Here is a 21,413-nt window from a genome sequence, read left to right as displayed (position 1 = left end):
GCATGCCTATGTGAGTCATACTGCTGTTAAATATATTATAGTAATTTTGTTCCTGAACCTTCTTTTAGTCGGATGGTTGGGTCTGGTCTCCATTGTGATATTTCCTTTTACATGGTCAATTCCCACGCACGAATTTCTCACGGTACTCCTAAGAAGTCTACAGCATGGACTGCAGGTGTCATGCCTATTATTTTCAGCTGCTGTGATGCAACATCTTTAGTAATTTCCAGCGCCGTCGCAATCAGCCTTACTCATGCCTTATGACTTATTTCATGTCAACTGTATAACATTTCTCAAAGCCCGAACATTTTTTCTGCAATAAACGCACATTGCATGGGAGTATATGAAAGTGGATGCAATTAACGAAGCCTTAAAAACCTACATAACGTTTCAATTCAGGTCATTGATAACGCTAAGTAGATATTTTACTTTCCGCTTTTCAAAGTCTGTGTGAAGTGACGCCTCTCTTTCGCACAAATATTTAGCAATGAAAAATAAGGCAAGGTAAATTCAGGACTAAACAAGAAAGCCGAGAGGTACCGTCAAGCAAAACCAGCTACATCTTGAATAAAAGTGTTGAGCGTGGAATGAAATGCGATTTTTAATCAGTTGACAGAGTAAGAGCCATTCCTCTTCATAGTAGTTGTCATCAGCCTGAGGCATCCACTTCACATCAACAAAATATACTAACGAAATACATTACGTAAAAAAAAAAGGAAAATGAAAAACGTATTCAGCAACTCCGTGCGCCAAATTTGACTTTGCAGGCTTCGCCTCCTGAGGTCAAACACGCAGGATCGAATCCCGTTGTCTGCGAACTTGCTTTCATGAAGGCGGAATGCGAACATTATTCTGTGTGTGCTATGGAATTATGCTATAATTAAGTAGATGTTGTCGAATTTATTTCGTAGTTCTCCACCATCTCTATTAAACACGTGTGCTTCGCCATCCAAACCTCCACACAAATATGATGTTTAACGAGTGTCGGATCAATTTGTGCTCTAGTGCTTTCATTATTGAATGTGCCTGTTAACCACGTGCGGTACGAAGAATACACGCACGCAATATGGCTTTACATAATGCCCTCGAAGATTCTTTCCACCTAAAAAATCCTACGAAATGAGAACAAGGTATTTAAAAGCTTTAGAACTCATGACAGCTGGCATATGAATGTAACAAACCAGACAAGCAATTTTGTGATATTGTACATAAATATATAAAATGGATTACTCGAAAATATATAGTGTATTTTTTTTCCTGCGCGTATAACATAGACCTCTTAGAAGCAAGGCAAGCTTCCTATCTGATTGTGTCGATAATCAAAATGGAGGGTGTAAAAGAAAAACATTTGGACCTGGTAAAATAGTATGCCCAAACAAAATTCGTCGAGTCGAAATATCTAGTGAGAAAAGCTGCATACTTAACGACGACGATTAAGCGTTCCTTACAGGAAAAGTCGAAACCTAGGCTTGAAAATCGATATGCAGAAGACTAAGGTAACGTTCAACAGCCTCGGGAAGCAACAGAAGTTTACGTTGGTAGCGAAGCACTGGAAGTAGTAGGCGGATATGTCTACTTAGGACAGGTAGTAACTGCAGATCCGGACCATGAAAAGGAAATAATGACAAGAATAAGATTGGGATGGAGCGCGTTTGGCAAGCACTCGCAGATTATGACTAGCAGCTTACCAGTATCGCTCAAGAGGAAAGTATACAACAGTTGCATCTTACCTGTACTCATCTACGGGGCTGAAACATGGAGGCTAACCAAGAGAGTTCTACTTACGTTGAGGACAACCGAGAGGGCTATGGAACGAAAAATGGTAGGGGTAACATTAAGAGATAGGAAGCGTGCAGATTTGGACAGAGATATAACTCAAGTTATTTACATTCTGGTGGAAATCAAGAAGAAAAAATGGGCATAGGCAGGACATGTAGTGCGAAGAGAGGATTACCGATTGTCGCTTAGGCTAACAAACTGGATTCCAAGGGAAGGAAAGCGTAGCAGGGGGCGGCAGAAAGTTAGGTGGGCAGATGAGGTTAAGAGGTTCGCAGCGGTCAAGTGGATGCAGCTAGCACATAACCGGGTCAATTGGAGAAATATGGGAGCGGCCTTCTCTCTGCAGTGGGTACAGTCAGGCTGATGGTGATGATGATGATAGCAAAATACTTGGAGTGCTAAAGCTCCGAACAGAGAGGGCGTAGTTCAGGAGAATAAACTGCTGGCTTAACTGGTTCCTATTGCATAGTAAGGAAACCAGCGAAAACAGACGCAGGACAAAAGTAAAGAAGTGATACACCCCTGGACTTGCAACCAATTTTTTCCGATGATGTAAAACACATTCAAAAAATCATTTTTGCGCACACAGCCAACAGAAACCACTCCGCCCACCACATGGTGAAACGCATTTATGATGATAAAAACTTTCATCATAAATTTAGGATAATCAAGACTTCCAATAAGCTTTCTTCGGGGAGTAAAGGCGTTTCTATGTTGAAGTAAATCTGGGCTATCATCTGCGGCAGCTGGTAAAACAATTATGCTACACGTGCAAGATGAATTCCACCTGTTAAGCATCACACTGTATTATGAATATTGCTGTAAAATAATAGATGCAGAGACCTCATTTACTTTTTCATTATGCACTTTGCGCTTCTCTGGTTTTTCTGCAGTCTGATTTTATAAACGATGTCTATAGGTTAAATGGTCTGAAGCAATCATCAGCAAACAAAAAATTGCAAGATAAGCATACTATTACCTCGTTTCTCCCTGCATGCAGCTATTTGGGTTTTACCTGCGCTTTTATTGCGATAGCAATACTGCGCCAGGTTTTGAGCCTTCGCGTGGTCCCGCCGGAGGCCACTCTTAACCTTGTCCAGCCGAGAAGGAGAAGGAGCAGAAGAAGACTGGTAACGTACGCTCTCGTTGCTATCAGAATTCAGCTAGGGTTAACCAGATTTAAACTAGTACAACGTTTTTCTAACTCCATAACTCTGCTCACTGCACACACGCATTATGATGGATTACAGACTCGCGACCACGGAAGACATTACCAATTAGTAGAAATTCTCGACATCAGTTTTTCAGTTTGATGAGAAGATATTCACAGATTCCTTGGTACCTGTTTTCGGACTCTGTTCATTGGTTTAGTAAAACGAAGTGTTCATAATTTACAGCGTAAAACTGTGCATTCAGTAGGAGAGTTGGAGCACTTTATAACGGATAGTGATGATAAAACGAGACACATTATTGTGTTGTTTAATTAACACTTACGCGAAACATTCGCTTTGTGAGAGGTGAAAAAATGTCCCTCTAAAGGCTTGTAGTGTTCTGGCCCTCGTACGCAGCATGTCCAGCTACAAGTGAAACGAGCTGCTGCAGAACATAGCTGCCGCAGAATAGCAGCGCCTGCAGAATATAGAGACCGCTGTACTACTGAATTTTGTAATTACTCTCTTTTGATTGGAATTGTTCCTAACGCTGAATAAAGACTGCAGCGAATGTTGTCAATATATTATCACGATAAACATGAGAGCGAGGCATCATGGTCGGGGTACGTTTCAGAGTGCCTCAGTGCTACTATACTACTGTTATTTATTTTATAAAACGGGATCACGACTATAGTGTTGCCATCACTAAGAAATAACTGCTTCTATGTCATATATAGCACCAATCTACTTAGACGTGCACACCAAGTCGATTTTCATTATAGACGCGTTGTCTAAGGTTCCAGCTTAACATATTAAATAAAGCAAGGAAGGCCTTCTTCAGGAGATAGTGCTTTTTCAGTAATACTAATTTGTTATCTGGCGAGAGATGCTCAGTGAAATTTATTGTCAGAACGTATGGACACGAATGTAAAACAGCTTTCAGGACAATAACCATTACCGTGTGAGTGAAAGAAAGTAATAAAGCGATTCTATTACGGGCGACAGTAGCGCCGCTATGCTTGGCGTCTTAGGCAGCGATGAATAAAGCAAAGCATGTAAAGAATATTCAGATAAATAAGTTAATTTATTAGGACATTCGCTTCCATCAGCATTGTACTAACGCCGATAGAAAAGGGGAATTATTTCGTCCGAATTCGTGTACAGAGTGACTGCGTCCTGGAGGGTCGTTTCTGTAAAGTAGAAGAAAAAGAAAGGCATAAGCATTTGTCGGAATTGCAATACTCTCAAGTGCAAGCTTCTTATCAGCGACATTAACAATGTTTATATTATTAGGCACTGCACAAAAGGGCGAGACCATTCTCTCCACCAAGTCTACGTAAGTTGGAAGCCAACACTGTAAAGGAGAATCATAAGATACCCGATCTAGATAGTATGGCACTAAACATTCCCACAGTTACATGCATGCTATATTTGAGAAGTAATCAACCAACAGGCGCAGTTGCTTCTGACGAATACCTTTTCCGACGAAGTATGAAAATATCAGCTACATCACTACGTAAACAGCTGCCCTGAGCACGACAATTCACCAGCCTTGTGTTCACAATTCTGGAGCATTTGTATGCTCAAGCCAAGAGTCAGAGCTTTCATGCAACAGCCACACTTAATCGCAAAAAATATAAATGGTACTTACACTTCTTGCGAAGGAGAGCACCGTAGTGGAATGGGGTACCAAGACCGTAGCCGTAGTTCAGGCCGTAGCCGAGGAGACCGTGGCCGTAGCCGTAGTGGCCGACACCGTAGCCGAGGGTGCCAATGCCGTATCCGTAGACTGGGGCAGCATGGTAGGCAGCGAGGGCTGGGGCAGCGTGGGCGACAGTAGCCACAGCTGGAGCATGATGAACGGTGGTGGTGGCAACAGCTGGGGCGGCCTGAACGGCAGCGACAGCTGGAGCAGCGGCGTAGGTGGCGACTGGGACAGCAGCAATAGTAGCGACTGGAGCAGAGTGGGCAACGGTGGCAACAGCTGGGGCAGCGGCGTAGGTGGTGGCAACTCTAGTCACGGCTGGAGCAGCGGCGATAGTGGCGACTGGAGCAGCATGGGCAATGGTGGCAACAGCTGGGGCAGCAGCGTAGGTGGCGACAGCTGGAGCGGCCACAGCTGTAGCAACTGGAGCAGCGTGGGCCACAGTGGCGATAGCCGGAGCAGCAGAGTAGGTGGTGGAGACCTTAGTCACAGCTGGAGCAGCGGCGTAAGTGGCGACCGGGGCAGCGGCAATGGTGGCGACTGGCGCTGCATGGGCGACGGTAGCCACAGCTGGAGCGGCAGCCAGGCCGATGCCATAGCCGGCAGTGCCAACGAATCCAGCGAAGGCGCTGGTGGCCAGAGCAAGGACGATGCAGGCGCGGATCTGGCAGTTGATATAAAAGAATAAGAATAATCATATAGGAAAACAGTAATTTCATTAGCTCTTTACATAGGCCTTCTCTTTAGATGCCCAAGTTCATTTGCTTCGAGAATATTATTTTCACACTTCAGAAGTTGTAAACTTGAACCGACGGTTAAATGCGAATTCATCTCCTGTAAGGAATGTACCTGTTTTGTAATCATCCGTATGATTACTCCTTATGGTTCGAGCTCGCCTAAGTATTTAGAACTCTCATATAATTTGCGAGTTATTTTATTATTCTTGAAGTCTATACTCCGATGAAAAATTTTTTGACCACGAATAAAACGTCGGTTGTTTATAAATTGTGCGTCCAACACTCGTAAGTCTGACACTGTCGAAAGGCTGTATGGTGCACTAATGTGCGGAGAAGACTCATAAAAACCTGTTAAGCACAAGGTAACAACTGCCAAGGAAACCGGATTGTTTTACTTGTTAATTTCATTTTATAGGAATAGCTATTTTTGGGTCGCTAAGGAAAAGATCGGTACATTTTTCAGGTGTTTCGGTCATATCGTCACCTGTCTTACGCCGATGAAACGCTTTTCGGGGGGCGCAGACGAAATAGGTCTAAGTGAAAATGCTAATATAAAGTGCCGGCATTATTGCAGAGAAGTATTGAGGTGAACATAAAGGCTGTACTCTCAACACATGGGGCTTTAGTCAAACGGATGGGAATGATATTTCTGTTCATTTCTACAGTTATGTTAAATATCCGCACTCTTGTCATTGTAAAAGATTAAGTCTGTGCCCGAAAGTATTGTTAATAAGAATGAGCAATACAGTCAAGTGATATTCTCTCTAGAAACGCGTACAATATATGCCATTCTTATTTTATAGGCTATCCGCTTTCATAGGCTGCAAGTAAAGACCACTTACCATTGTGAAGTCAGAGCTGCTGTTGTGCAAACTGCTGGTGGGCTAGGTGCTTCGAACCGCTTTTATACCTCTTCAAGTTGGCCTAAATTTATGCCGCGTGTGCCTCTAGATTACAAAGAGCGAGGGAATGTAGCATAACCAGTAGCTTCAAGAAGCGCAAGCGGGTTGCACATTGAATTCTGCCTAAGCTACGCTTCTCGAAGATTAATGAGGCTACACGCAATATGGAGGTGTAGACAAATTTTATTTTCCTTTGCGGACGGGCGCTCAACCACATGGCGGTGAAAGGTTTGCAAGATTCTTAAACCTCGAGTACCGATTCAACCTACGGGTGATCTTTTTCTCTAGAAATATGTAAAAAACAAAGAAGGATGTGACCCTATTTACATTTAGGCTAAGGGAACTGTACTATGAAATCCACGTTTCTTGTGAATTATCTTTTTGTAGGACTGATGGCTCTAGACTGCAAGAAAGCTTAAGTAACCAAAAGGAAAGATTGTTTGAAGCAAAGGAAAGCAAGCCAATTTTTACACACTTTCAGTCTAACTCGCTAAAATTAGTTTAACGAAATGTACGAAAAGACCTCTTCACCGCGAATTTATTTATACACTTAAAAAACAGTACATTCGGAAATATAAGCAGGATGAACCGTTTGGCGAGTTGGTACAATTGCACAGTGGATGGAGCAGCGCGAAGACACGAAACACACAAGAACAGAAGCACAGCGCCGCTCATCTGTTGTGCTTCTGTTCTTGTTTGTTTCACGTCTTCGCGCCGTTCCACCCACTATACATTCGGACAGTTTTGGTACGAGGCTTTAGCTAATTCGCCATGACCCCGACATTGAGGTTCAGGAAATAGTAATAAGGGAGAGACTATACTTGGTGGCATCAAACAAAGCACGGCAAAACGGCTGCAAAGGAACGTTGTAAACCTTTTTCTGGGACTTCGCTGTTAAAGTAAAGATTCCTCCTAGTACATGGGGTAATTTATTCAACCTTGGGGTATTGCTCTAAAGTTTGTAAAATTTACGTAGTAGCGGCGAACGAATGCAGATTATTCTATTCGTGTTCAGGTTTTTTATTTTGTAACCGTCGAAATCTTAAATCGTACTATGACAATTTCTCCCGCAAAAGGGAAGCATCAAGGTAGGCAGGACGAATATTTATTCTTCGGAAGCACTGTACATCTGCTCCTTGTATAGTAAGATATGAATGCGCTGCTGTGCAAATCGCAGATGCAAGTCTAAGATTGCACGCGGAAACGTCCGGCAAAAATTTGTACATCGTCCCCATTTTCAGGACACATTTGCAAATGAGCTCTAAGCCATAAGAGCTATCAATTGCTTTGAGTTAAAGATAGGCCATGAACCAAAAGTAGCCCGAAACTTATGTCAGGCGGTGATGTTCAGGTTGCAGGATGAATAACTGGCATATATACTCTTTATTAGTGAAGTTTATTCTCTGCTTCTCTTTCTCTCTCTCTCTCGACTCAGACGGCCATTATCGCCCAACCTGCACCATCTTTACATATAAATGCAGCACAAGTTAAAGGTTCTCGTGTTTATGGTGTGAAATACGCGCATATGCAGTCAAAGTGGCATTAAATATTATTATTTCAACATGTGTTTTTCCTGATAAAATGAAACAGTCAAAGTCAATATCGTACACAAGGATGGCCACAGGAATGAACTAACATAGTATAGGCCATATCAGCATTTGCAAAGATAGCTGAACAAATTATCAACAAAAGACATCGAATTTCTGGATGCAGAACATATCATAGAAAATGAGCAATTTGGCTTTAGGAAAGAGAGATCAGTGTAAACTGCACTCACTAGGATAAAGGAAAACGTGTAAGCAACACAAAAGAAAAGGCACGTACCAAGTGGATTTTTTTCGACTTACTTGAGGAAAGAATTGAAATGTGTTAAGAATGACCTGCTATTAAGAAATCTGTCATTTTACGGCATGTCTTTAACTTTAATTAAAACTATTTATTCCCACGAAAGCAATTTACCATCATTAATAATGCAGTTCCAAAAGTAAAGATATTTTAATATGAGGTGCTGGCCAAGACTCTTGAGAGTTCCTTGGACTGCGAGAAGATCAAATCAGTCAATATTGTCGACCATAAACCCTGACTGCTCATTGGAGGGTCAAATTCTAAAGTTAAAGCTCAGCTACTTTGGTCATCTGATGAGAAGAGAGGAGTCGCTGGAGAAAGATTTGATGTTGGGAAAGGATGAGGGTCGCCGGAGAAGGGATAAGCAGCGAACGCGATGGTTAGATGGCATCCTCGAGGCACTGCAGATGAAGTTATGTGATGTTAGGAAGATAGTGAGAGACCGGAAAGTGTGGCGTGACATGGTCAATAGGGTCACGAAGAGTCGGACACGACTGAACGACTGAACTGAACTGCCCTAGGGATCTACTCTTAGACCTGTACCCTTTATCTCCCACCTGAATTGCATTGTATAAGTACTGGGCAGCGAAAGCTGCGCTGTACATGGGGATAAAAATCTATTTTGCTCTCGAATTGACCCCTACACTCTTGAAATACAAGTTATTGGCTGACAGGCTTAAGTGTATGGTGGAAATCAAATAGGATGTAATTATATTCAAGTAGGAGAAACACAGTCTATTTAGGGAAATATGTATAAAAGCTCAAGATAACCTAAACTTATTCTTCCAAAACACTCAGCTGCTGCAGTTCTCGGTTTCCATTGTTTGGTATTCTATTTCAAGAGCATTTATCTTGGAACGCGCGTGTGGACCACCTTCGTAGCGATCTTTGTCGGGGAGTTGGCATTTTAAACAAATTGAGATGTTATCTCCCAGCATCCATAAAGCGAGTATTACATTGTTCAACATTGTACTCCCGTTTATCCTTCTCTTTCGTTGTATGGATAAGAGTAAAATAAAATATTTTAAATCCTCTTCTTACCATTCGAAAGCGCTCATTGCAGGCTATCGGGATGTTACCGTTGTCACTCAGCTGTCATTATTTATTTATGTCCTATGATATATTATAAATATGTGAATTTCACACATACAGAATGTGTCTCAAAATTTTGGGGCAGTACAAGTTAGGTAGAAAAGCCACCGAAACCACATATCACTCTAATAGTAAAATACACGTCCCTCGAAAGCAACGTGTGGAAACATGTCGTACAGGGTTAAATTAGGACCTCAGGTTAGGATGGTAAAATACTGAATTGATAAATCAGTACCGCGTTATCAAGGAATACCCACCTTGGCAGTGCAGTGGTAAGGACACTAGACAGCTGTGGCGAAACACACGTGATTGCATCCGGTCCGCGGTGGCCGCTTTTCGATGAAAGTGGAAGGGAAAGGGCCCGGGTGCTATTCGATGTCAGTGAATGTTAATAACCCCAAGTGGTCGAAAGTTCTGGAGCCCTTCACTGCATTGTCTCTTATACCTTGAGTCGATTTGGGACGTTAATCCAAATAAACCAACTAACCGTTATCATGTATACGGCACTAAGCGTCCTTTCTATACACCAAATATCAAAAGTAAGCAATGTAAGGATAATAAAGGAACTAGAAAGATTAAATATTATCTACCCTTATTACTGGCTGGTATGTGTTTGTAATTTTTGCAGTTAAATCTACATTGTCCGTAATGCAGCAATTTCGCCTTGGCACCAATTTCCACCTTGGTTGCACCGCTCGTACCACCTCTGCCTGACAACCATCTCCTCGCCATCTAACGTGTATACGACCAGAGCATTTCGCCGTGTGTAAGACAGGCCACTAGTGCACATGCTCGGAAACCGGAGAGGAAAAACAAGTGCGCTGCGCAGGACATTAGAACGCACAGCAGCAGCGAAGAGAAATGAGCGTAAGGCGAAGAGAGCAGCGGAGATGCTCGAGATGAGAAACCGTGCGCCGCGCTGTTAGGCGCACAGCTGGGGATGTAGGAGGCGAGATGGCATCTGGCGCGCGTAGCGGCGCTATATAAATTGCGGTTGGATCGTGAGTGCCGCCGTGGGGCTGTTCCTGGCCCTACGGGGCTTGGACTGGTAGGTAACTACCGCTTCCGGCAAGGTTAAGCTTGCCACCACATTTTTTAGGGCGAAAGCCTTTAATGCCCCATCGTTATCGGGAAAAAGTTGTCCACACAAGGCTATCAGCAGTGGTGTCACGCCTTCGAGAGCGATTGTTAAAAATAATTTAATAAACCTTTTCTCCACTGGGAATCGAAACTTCCATCCCTTGGATCCCCAGCCCAGCACTTTACTAATTGCGCCACGCTTTTTTTTTCTTTATTGCCTAATTTATTAACAAATTTTACATATGAAGAACATTTCACGCACAACACACACAACACACACATACACACACAACACACACACAGAATATTACGCCACAAATACACAACATGGGTTAAAACCACGCGATTTGGGCTGCGTGATCACTACAAATCAGTCATTTGCAGCAACACTTCTATTCTCGGAGACCTCTCAGGCACTTCGTCTTGTGTCTCGAGAACTTCAATAACACTAGCAACCGCTTCACGAAAATACTGCCGTATTTTCCTCGCATCAACGTCTGCATGCCTGAAACCCATTCTGGATCGCTAGATACTGTGTAGGCCCATTAACATAATCATGTCCAGCGGTAGCCCATCATTATCTTCAATTGGTAAAAATCAAATTCAGAATGCATCCACGGGTAGGTTTTTTCTAATTGTGCGCTGTAGAATGTCCCAGAAGAAAAAAGGCTTCCCAACAGTCTAAGAAAACGTCTAATTGTGCGCTGTAGAATGTCCCAGAAGAAAAAAGGCTTCCCAACAGTCTAAGAAAACGCGTTCAATACTTTCCGGTTTGCGGCATATGAAACAATGATTTCCCCAAGGAGCAAAAGCAAAACACCTTTCATTTCTAAATAAGTCTTAACTTCTAGTCTATTGCTATAGGGCTTGAAAAAGAAACTTTTTGCTCCCCCTGGTACAGCCATATTTATTACTCGTTTAAGGACTGACTTCCATAGACCTGCATAGTACGACTATCTGTACAATGGGATCGGGAGAAAGACATCGCACAAGTCCTCGTATAAAGTTTCTTTCGCAAAAACACCCCAGGCGTGGCGCAGTTAGTGTCACAGTTGATAAATATTCGTTTGAATATTTATCAACTGTGACACTAACTGCGCCACGCCCCAGATGTTTTTGTTTTTGCTTTATTGCCTAGCTTTGATACACGACATAACACGAAACTCCGATCAAAACACAAAAAAAAAGACACACAAGGCAATATACAATAATGAATGTCGTGATCAGTCTGTGTTATACTGGCCTCGTCATATTAAAACTCCCGCAGCGACAACAAAGACGCTACCTTTGAGAGCCATTCGGGAGGTTCCGAAGGAACTTTTTGGATGGCAGTAAACCTCTTCATACTCTCTCAAAAATAAATTCGAGCAGGTCTGGCATCCCTGTCGCAGTGATATAGCCTGCTATTCTGGAGCGCCACATAGAGTGGAGCCCCGTAAGCATAATTACGTCAAATGGAACCCCATCTTCATTATCTACGCTTAAATATCGAACGCCATGGGTCCAGTGTAAAATACTTCTTTATGGTTGGTCGTAATACATCCCAGAAATATACCCCTTCCTAAAAACGTAAAAAAAAAAATATAATCTATTGATTCCGGCCGCTTACAGAATAAACAATGTGCTCCCTCCGGTAAAAAAAGCCCCTTCCCTCCAAAAATGTCCTTACTGAGAATGTTTCGGTATGCAATATAAAAAAAGGCCTTAGCTGCTGGCGGAACTTGCATTTTCTTTACTTTTTTTTTTAAACATCTGTGACAGGGCCTCCACTGTATGTGGCCCTGTACAAGGGAAGACAACATCACACAGATCGCGGTTCAACTTTTTTCTCTTTATACCAAAGAAATATTTCATAGAGAAACGCTGAAAGAAATCTAACGCTCTCGATGACCTCCCTGTAATATCCGTGAATCCCACACGCTACTTCGTCGGTGGAGACAACAAACTCAGGCAGCTGACGCCGCAGCCTAATTTGGCAGACAGCGCACAAGAATGCGTCGAAAGCGTCGCGAAAAAAAAAAAATGGTTAATCACCTGGCGTAAGAAGAGATACCCGAGCCCCAGACTCCCATCTTTAACCCGTAGGAGCAGATTCAGCCTACTGCAGCGTTCCCATTCCGTCGCCCAAATCAAAACGGCATAATGTTGTGAAGCTTTTGTAAGTTTACCCGCGAAGAACGCAACACTTGCCACTAGTACCATTGATTGCTGATGAAAAAAAGATTACATACTGTAGCTCTGGCGAAAATGGATATGTTGGCGCCTTTCCACTTCTCTGCTTTCTCCCGTAGTTCTTGCGTCTTCCCTTTCCAATACTGCTCGCTTTGGCGGTAACTATATCCAGCTCGATGCCTAAGTACTGAGTCGGGTTCTTAGCCCACGTCACATTGCCAAAATGGTCGGGCTTTGATGGCCACTGTCCATGCCATAGCCCAAGTTACTTGGCCCAGTTCACCCCACTACCGGTAACATGGGAAATCTCACGGACACATTTGACAGCCTCAATACGGTTTCTTGGTCAACCGTAAGAACAGCAACATCGTCCGCGTACGCCAACAACTTCACCTCGGTTGTTTGTAACTTAAACCCAATAATGGTTCGTTTTTCATTACTTTCATACAAAAGTTCTCAATGTAAATGCGAAACAAAATAGAACGGCTTTGACATATATATTTCAACAAAGTTGCATCCTGCAGACAAGAGCGAAAGACGTATCACTGCATTCTTAAGCTAGGTCTAGACAAAATTTTAATTCGCACGGGAGTTGTTTCTTCAAGGAAAGGAATATTTATCTCCTGTTGACATGATATGATTCAACAGTAATAATGTTTTATTATATACCGTGACTCGGCTCAGTAAATATGACAATGATTGTGTTAACGAAATTGCAAACGGTTGAGATCGACCCAGCGAGTTAAATTCAGCTCAATGCGCAATTTTAGGAAGGTTTCACCAAAACAAAGATAAATAAATAAGGCTGTCAGCAAAAGTGCATATGGATCCTTGTGTAATGCGGCTTCTCTAGAACGAATTTCATAGGTTTTCTGCCCCAATTTTTTCAATTCACATGGAGGGACATCAGCCTGACATTTGCATCAGACAAAAGCAGCGAGTCGATAGGCATAGGAGCCAAAAGATAGCGGGTCTCGGGTTCGGCTATAGTCATCGCAACAAGTCGCGCGTGCTGGATAACCTCTGGTTGCGTCACATAAGCTGTTCTGAAGCGCTATTGATATTGCATCAATGCTTCAGCCGCGTCACACGACGTTTAAAAGCTATGGCTTCGTCATGCAAAAACAGCGGCGAACGCCAGATGATGAAATGAAATTGAAATCGTTGAATGGCGAGTCTAGCCCCTACGCTTAAAGTGCCGTTTGGTGTTGGACACCTCGAAATACCTTATGACAAAGCCAGCTGAACGCGTTGATTTGAGTCGTTTTGAATAAAACTTTGGAAACTCATTCGTGTGCTTTTTGCGACGTTACGAATTTGAGATCACCTTTTTCAGGAAGTTTAATCTTGATAGCTGTCGTCACCCCTCACCCCCCCTCCCCCCGTTAACTTCATGAACATGCTGCGTCCACTTTACACATAATATGAACTTTGGTATGCCGGTTCCGGCCTTCTGGGCTCCATTCTCCATGACCCGCGTAGATGCGCTTATAACCTGGAGAATGAGTGGGTCTCACAAGTATGAATCATAGATTCATTATGGAAATGCGTCGCATTTTATTCCCTGCACTGCCGCCTCTTGCGGTGCGTTATAAAAGGCCAAATGGGGTATATAAAAATTTATATTCAATTGAGCATTATTCTTTTCTATTCCGTGACCTTTCCATGCCTGCTTAGTGTGATGCAATTGTTGTAGAGGATAATTCATTGCCATTGGCTTTAAAATTACATAGCAACAACAATTATAGCGTCCATTTGCAACTTGAACTCACCTTTTACCCACTCGATTTTAGGACATTTTTTGCTGAAACATTATGTTTTTGCTTTATCGTATTGTGAACGATATCGTATTATGAGTTATACGGATCTGCCAACCAAGATCCGTATAACTCGTGCTATGGTATTTCCAGTTGTGATGTATGGATGCGAGAGTTGGACTATGAAGAAGGCTGACCGCTGAAGAATTGACGCGTTTGAATTGTGGTGCCGGCGGAGAATCTTGAGAGTTCCTTGGACGGCCAGAAGATCAAATCAGTCGATATTTTCGACCATAAACCCTGACTGCTCATTGGAGGGCCAAATCCTAAAGTTAAAGCTCAGCTACTTTGGTCATCTCATGAGAAGAGAGGAGTCGCTGGAGAAAGATTTGATGTTGGGAAAGGTTGAGGGTCACCGGAGAAGGGGTAGGCAGCGAACGCGATGGTTAGATGGCATCCTCGAGGCGCTGCAGATGAAGTTATGTGATGTCAGGAAGATAGTGAGAGACCGGAAAGCGTGGCGGTATGGTCCATAGCGTCACGAAGAGTCGGACACGACTGAACGATCGACTGAACTGAACTGAAGTGAACTGAACTGAACGACTAAGTAACGCAGCATGATGGAGTAACACAATAATGACCCTTCACTAGTTCATAAGCGTAAGTGAAGAATCAAGTACCCTTATATTTCGATGCGATAATATTTCCAGAAAGAATTTGTGTGTCGTTTATAAGTTATAATTAATGGCTATAATTACCATTGCTAGGTAGGTATCACTGTAGGACTATGCACAAGTGCCCTTTAGCAGTGCTGGTTTGTAGAGGCGACTAGTTGTGCTAATCGGTATTGCCTAGTAGTAGTAATTTCTAGCAGTGTTTATAGCAGTACTCTAATGGTCGTAATTTCAAAGGTATTTTCAAATAAATAAAGCTGCTTACATGTAATAATACGAAAGCATTGCAGTCCCGTGAGTGAAATGGTCTCTAATGTAATTTTCCACATGCACCAGACCAATTGTTTCTGCTATTCTATTTGGTGCATGCATGTGTTTCTATAATAGGCGTAGAATGCCATGCTTCACGCCCATTCTAAGCGCCATAATCACCAAAACCTTAATTTAAAAAAGACAACAACTAAGGATTGTACGTAAATATGTCGCCAATTTCAGTCCTGTCGTGAGCTCTCCACGTACTGGTGCGAGACAAAAGTTTACAGAGCACGCTTTTTAATTCTACTATTTTCACGCGATACATAATTGAAACTCGCGGTTGTGTTAGGTGCAAACCGATATTAGACGCCAGTGCCGTTTCACGTGGACAAATATTGTTTTCTTATCTCTAGTGTGGAAGGCGTGATTTCAATTTGAACGGAAAAGCGTGCTTTATATACTTGGCTCGTAGATGTGTGCTATATGCAAAGAGGAATTGAACGTTCGCATCAAACAATTCATCTGAAACTGAGAAACTGCAGCCACGTGGAGGTTCACCATTTGCAATTCTATACAGACGAACTAAAGTCGTAGTGGCCTCGCCAAAGGCGGGCGTGGGTGCATCTACAAGGGAGTTTTAGTAGATGCGCGATTTGTTGTTCGCGTCATGCATCCGCTTTATGACATCACCCTAATTTGCGAGTCAATACTAGGATTATAGAATTCATTTCGGGGACACAGAAAGCGCATGACATTGGCATTTTTGGCAACGGTGAAGCAGTGCTTTTGCTTTGATAGTTTCACGCGTAACAACTTGTCATTACACCGCACCACTCCACGCACCGCACTATAATGTATGAGGTAGCCCCATATGAAGCATCTCAGAACTTCTGGAGGGCACTCAAGTCTCCTTAGGTGCGATTATGCGAAACCGTATATGCGTGCGTTTTCTGGCTTGGCGGCCTAACTTTTGCTGCCGCTTCTTCTAATGCCTACGTTTGTGCGTGGGGCTTTGCGCCAGCTTGGTTCAACTGCGTCATGCGCTTTTAACTACCAAGTATGTTTTTAAAACAACTGTGCATTCTTCAGACGTGCTTTTACTCAACTCCAAATGTCGAAGAGTCGTGGCGAACTCAAAGCGGGTAAAGCTGTACCGCGATCTGCGCATTATCGTATTCCCAAAACCCTTGTGTAGGCCCTTCTACACGGGAGGCCTAGACAGCAACGTCTTAGAGAGGGGTAAAAAAACGGAGGTGCTGCCAAGTTATGACATATTTCTTTAATTTACATAACGGGATGTTATTAGTGAAGAAAGTTTGGGAGAGAAGAGATTTTTTTTTTACCGTGAGGAACGCATTATATAATCTGCAAAAAAAGAAACGCAAAAAATAGACCTTATTTTTACATTGTTGGGAAGACGGTTATTTTTGTTTGTATTGCAACGAGCAATAAAGGAGGTTTCACTAGGCTCACACGGCATTCCATGTTTATGCATAGATAATGAGGAAGGTGTTTCATTTGATTTAGTTATGCCTAAGGATTTACAGTGTATATTGCGTTCGAAAATGGCAGGGTACCGCTTGACTTGCATGCAAGACCCGGCCGGATTTTTTTCGTGAGATCGTACACTGGTTTATCGCCATAAGAAAGGTGCTGCAGAACCTCCAGACTGACTCTCAAGGGTAGAGCTTTTGTTGTGGCGGGAGTTTGTCACGACGCCAGGCTAAACTGGCTGATCATGATGCCACTATAATGAATACACAGCCATGTGCTATTTATGTTGAAATCGGGGCCACGTTTTGTGATGTATTTTGTGTTAAAGCTACGAAATAAAGAAAAAAAAAAGCATCTTTGCGGAGTGGCAGCGTCCCTGTCTCGCACACCAATGGCACGAGTTCTAAGTGCTACATAGACCACAATATTCTCCTTTGTTATTCTGTAATCAGATCGGTGAATGTCTTTAAGGCAACTGTGCATTCAGAAGACGAGTCTTTACGTAGCTTCGCACTTCTCAGGGCTCAGCCCGAGTTGCCTGAATGGCTGAGCCTGTTGGACAAATTGACGGCATTGAAGAACCTTTAGCATTGTGTAAAAATAGATATTTGGCACATCACATCCCTAGATATATTACTTGCTTGTTGCACTGCAATTATTGTAAAGCAGTAAAAAGGAAAGCGTCGTGGGTGTGCGGCAGCTCCCCGGGGCTGCATTCCGCTGACCGGACCCGGATGCCCACATCTTATTTTCTTTTCTTATTTTTATTGCATAATCAGTTCGGTGTGCACTTCCTGCTCACACGTTCTGGCCTCGCCATTCATGAGGCAAGGAAGGCTCTTGCCTTGTTATCACACTGAATAATGCTCCTCAGTAGTGTAGAGTCAATCGAAATTTGTTTTGATTATCGCCAGACCTTTATCTCGCAAGAGTGATTTAATGTGAAATCACTTTTTGTGCCACTGCATAGAAAGGCACCAACGTTATGTGTCGTCGGAAGACGGTGCTACTGTTTCCAGCGACGGCTAAAGCATTTGGCGGAGGCCCTTACGACTGCTTACATGAATCAAAGCAAAATCATTGCTGTCCCATGGATTAAATGTTTCAGATATAGTATTTCAGTGCGCGTATGTTTTTAATGCATGTATTGTATTCGGAGTGCACCCCTGCATATTCGACGCACACAGCGGTGCTTCACTCGGCATCTGGGAGCCGTAATATGTGACATGTTGAGGGCATACAAATAATTCAATGTGTTTACTATGTCGTCCGCTGGAATCACTCTTCTTCGCTAGCATGGTACATGACCGGAAGATGTATGGCGAGAATGTTCCGCATTCACAATAAGATGAAATTATACAATGTATTGTGGCTTTGTATATACATGTGCGAAAGCTTCAACGAAATTGTGTTGTTAGGTCACTTCAATAGGCATCGCCCAGTCAATAGTTCCCCTCTAAGGAGCTTGAACCAACCGTACTCTCTTGCCTATGAATTGCATATCAACCAGATATTAGGCGTAGTTTCCACCTCATTTAAACCAACCAAGTTCTATTTTCATTTGAACTTTTGAACTTCATTAATTCCACTGAATGAATATCCTGAATATCCCTGAGAAATATGGAATCAGTTTGAATATGTCTGACTGATTTCCGAAATTATGTCGACCGGTTGAGACAGCCATTTGCTCACGGTGTGTAAAAGGACAAGAAAAGGAAGGTAAAAATCAAGCCATTATATAGATTCTTGTCAAAATAGTGTAACATTATAATACAAATGGTAATTGCGTGCGCATGAGTCAATATGAAGTTCTGTGAGCTTAGTTCGTTGTGCCTAACAAAGTTCGGCACTGCCTCTTCACAAATAACTGGTAACCTTAAAAACAAAATGCATGAAGTTAAAAACGTACATATTTTATGCCAAGCAATGAATATCACCTTGATTGAACACTACTTTAGAAAGGCTAAACAACAATATTGAAAGGCATTATCCGATAACTAAAAGCTTAAACGCCTCATCTTTAGGAAATTTACCCCTCCAACGACAGAACCTTTCACTCACTGACTGCTACGTCCAAGCACACTTCCTATTAAAATTTTTTTTACCTAAGGAGGCGCTTCGACAGGACCAAAGATAATTTTAGCAAACTGTTACGTCATCTATTTAATATAGTAATTATCGCTGGATGACAATTGCAATTATATTCATGGTGTGTAAGGGGCAGAGCAATGAAATTGCATTTTCATCCGCATTTACCGCGAGTTTGACGATTGCCTTTCAGATTTTCCTACGTACATGTCACCAAGCTGTGTTTGCCTTGCCCCTAATTATATTGCCATAGTTGAATAAACAGAATTTGTACAGTTTTCGTCCTCAGCTGGCTCTTCTCATAAAGGCATATACTAGCCGGAATAGGCTTGCAAAAATGACTGCCTTAGGTCAAACATTGATCTTGATGGGGCTGGAGAACTAACGTGACCAAATTTTGTTCTTGCAAGGGCACTAATTAAGTACTGTCAGCACACCGGCTCTTTTTGCTTATTAACGTTCCTTTATTTTTTCTTTCTCACCCTCCTTCTTCTGCTCCTCCTTCTAAGGGAGGGTACAAAACTAATATCTGCTCTGTGCGAGGATACATCGTGAAGCCCAAGTGGGGCTCGCCACACAAACCCACCACAAGTTCCATATCGACTGGAGTTCCATATCGACTATGATGGGGCTAGAAATGCCCTGATTATTTCCGTAGTGGACTCTGGTGGGGCACTTGTTGGTAGGTGCGCAATAAATCTGGGCACTCTACAAAAAATAGCAACATAAGCTTAAATGGAGGTGCCGAAAAAATTATGGATTTAAATCTGAAATTGCAGGACTGGAAGTATCGCAAAGCCATTTGCTGGCCCTGTCTATCCCTTTTCGGGGACATGAGAGCAGATATAAAGTGAATATGCGGGCTCTAAACAGAAACCAAAAGCGCAGTATGGTCAAATCATGCGGCTGACGCAATGCCGAAGATTCTGGCATACCAGCTGTGGCATAGCTAACCCCACTGAGGCCCCTTTCGTTTCTTTTAAGCATGCATTTTTTCACTTTGTTTATATATTTAATGTGTATATATGACTTAGTGTTATAGACGATTCGTTATAAACGTCTCAGCATCCTTGATCTGTCATAACTGTAATTCTGGGCTCCGAATTCCACGTAAATTGCGCTTAATTATCAGATAATGCGCAGCAATTATTCAAATAATTTACAAGGCTGCTGTGGACTGTCCAAATGACCAACACCTACACTGGTGTCGAAAAAATTGGTAGCCTGCACCAGAAACCACCGGTTTCAGTTATATTAAGCGCTAAAATAATCTTTTCCTGAATGTGCATGGCTTAGCTAAAACGTGTTTCCTGCACTACAAGCCCCGTAGTCTCATAAAGGGCACCCATAGTGTTCAAGCGCACTGAGATAATTCTGTACCAGGCTGATATTTGAGAGCAACATTGCATGATATGATCTGAGGTTGTGATGGGGTGCATGTTAGACTGTCATAGCATACACACATCAGTACTCTGCAGGAAAGATTTGCGCAAGCACGGATCGGGCTTCCCTTTTAGAACCCGCGTTGGCTCTATGTCATTTCGGAAGGGTACGTCTAAGAAGAAAACATAATTCCGTCTACGGGGCCTTCTAACGTGTGTCTAAAGTAGAACCGATGGCAGAACTGGGAGGGCTACCCACAGTAAGGAACTCAAGCCGCATGTAAACGGCTCCCAATGGGTGCCTTCACGGTCCGTAATGGAACACTTTAGGGCGTTCGCTGCAAGCCCAGTTAAGGCGGACAAGGACCCTCTTGGCAAATGCCACATGGCAAACGCCACATGGCAAATGTCACATTGAATTTATTGAGGCTGACACCGATTATCCACAATTGACTAAGAGGGGATCTGCACCTTGTAGTCTACTTTGTGCTACACAGGTATTCAAATTTCGCCAAACACAGTTTTCTTTCACATAAGTACATACCTCTCATTCCGATACTTCCGCAGGGTACCTTTAAAAACATTTTGATGTCTCCATTTTCTAGTCCGGATATATATTGGTCCACATTTCTTAAATTACATAGAAAGATTTTGCGTGGTTGATTGTTCCCGCCGTAACCTGCGAATTGCGTCTTTATTAAACCCGTTAACCTTTGTAATCCTCCGTCGTCTAAACCTTCAAAACGCATACGCACTTTGCGTCTATAATCAGTGAAATCTTTCTGATTCTATCGACTCGTTCCAAAGTAACGCTGAAAAGTCATTCATTCCAACTACTTTTAATCAAGTATTCATTCTGGCACCGAATATAATCTGAACTGTGAAATTGCCGTACTGTGTAAACAATTTAAGAAACGAATAAGAAAGATGCACGGACTGTGACTGGCTTTGGTCTCAGCCCTCACTGACGGTGTGCAGATAGTTGAGGGAGGAGAGGCAGAGATGCAGAAAGGTGTCTGGAGATACGCGTGCAGCTACAGACGTAGCCGGGTCATACTCGGGACCTAGAGGTTGCCCGTGTCTTCCACGAAAGTCAGGATGTAATGGAGGGCATTCCAATTAAGTTGATTGGCCAGCAGGAAAAAGGTGGCCGCAGTAGGTAGAAGCAACGAGACCGAGGGCCCTGTAAATCGCGGTCAACTTTTCTCGGTGGCCAATAAAGGTGTGAGCGTTCCTGGAGGACGTGGTCGACGGTTTCCTCCGGATGTTCGCAGTAGAGGAAGTCAAGCAGTAGGTGCCA

At 42.9% G+C, this 21,413-nt stretch overlaps 1 protein-coding gene across 1 annotated transcript in view; it reads right to left on the bottom strand.

Annotated features, from left to right (window-relative positions):
• LOC146196354 (uncharacterized) overlaps positions 1 to 21,413 on the bottom strand; it is a 69,986-nt gene that overhangs the window by 25,477 nt on the left and 23,096 nt on the right. Inside the window, exon 4 of the mRNA XM_084596970.1 lies at positions 4,582 to 5,299. Coding sequence (XP_084453096.1) covers positions 4,582 to 5,299 — 718 coding nt within the window. The remainder of the gene's footprint in view (positions 1 to 4,581; positions 5,300 to 21,413) is intronic.

Source organism: Amblyomma maculatum, chromosome 3 (genome assembly GCF_055883805.1).
Source record: "Amblyomma maculatum isolate TAMU_Amacu chromosome 3, ASM5588380v1, whole genome shotgun sequence".
NCBI classification, from domain to species: domain Eukaryota; kingdom Metazoa; phylum Arthropoda; class Arachnida; order Ixodida; family Ixodidae; genus Amblyomma; species Amblyomma maculatum.
The sequence above is the reverse complement of the archived record's forward strand: the minus strand, read 5'-3'. Positions and strand labels throughout refer to the sequence as shown.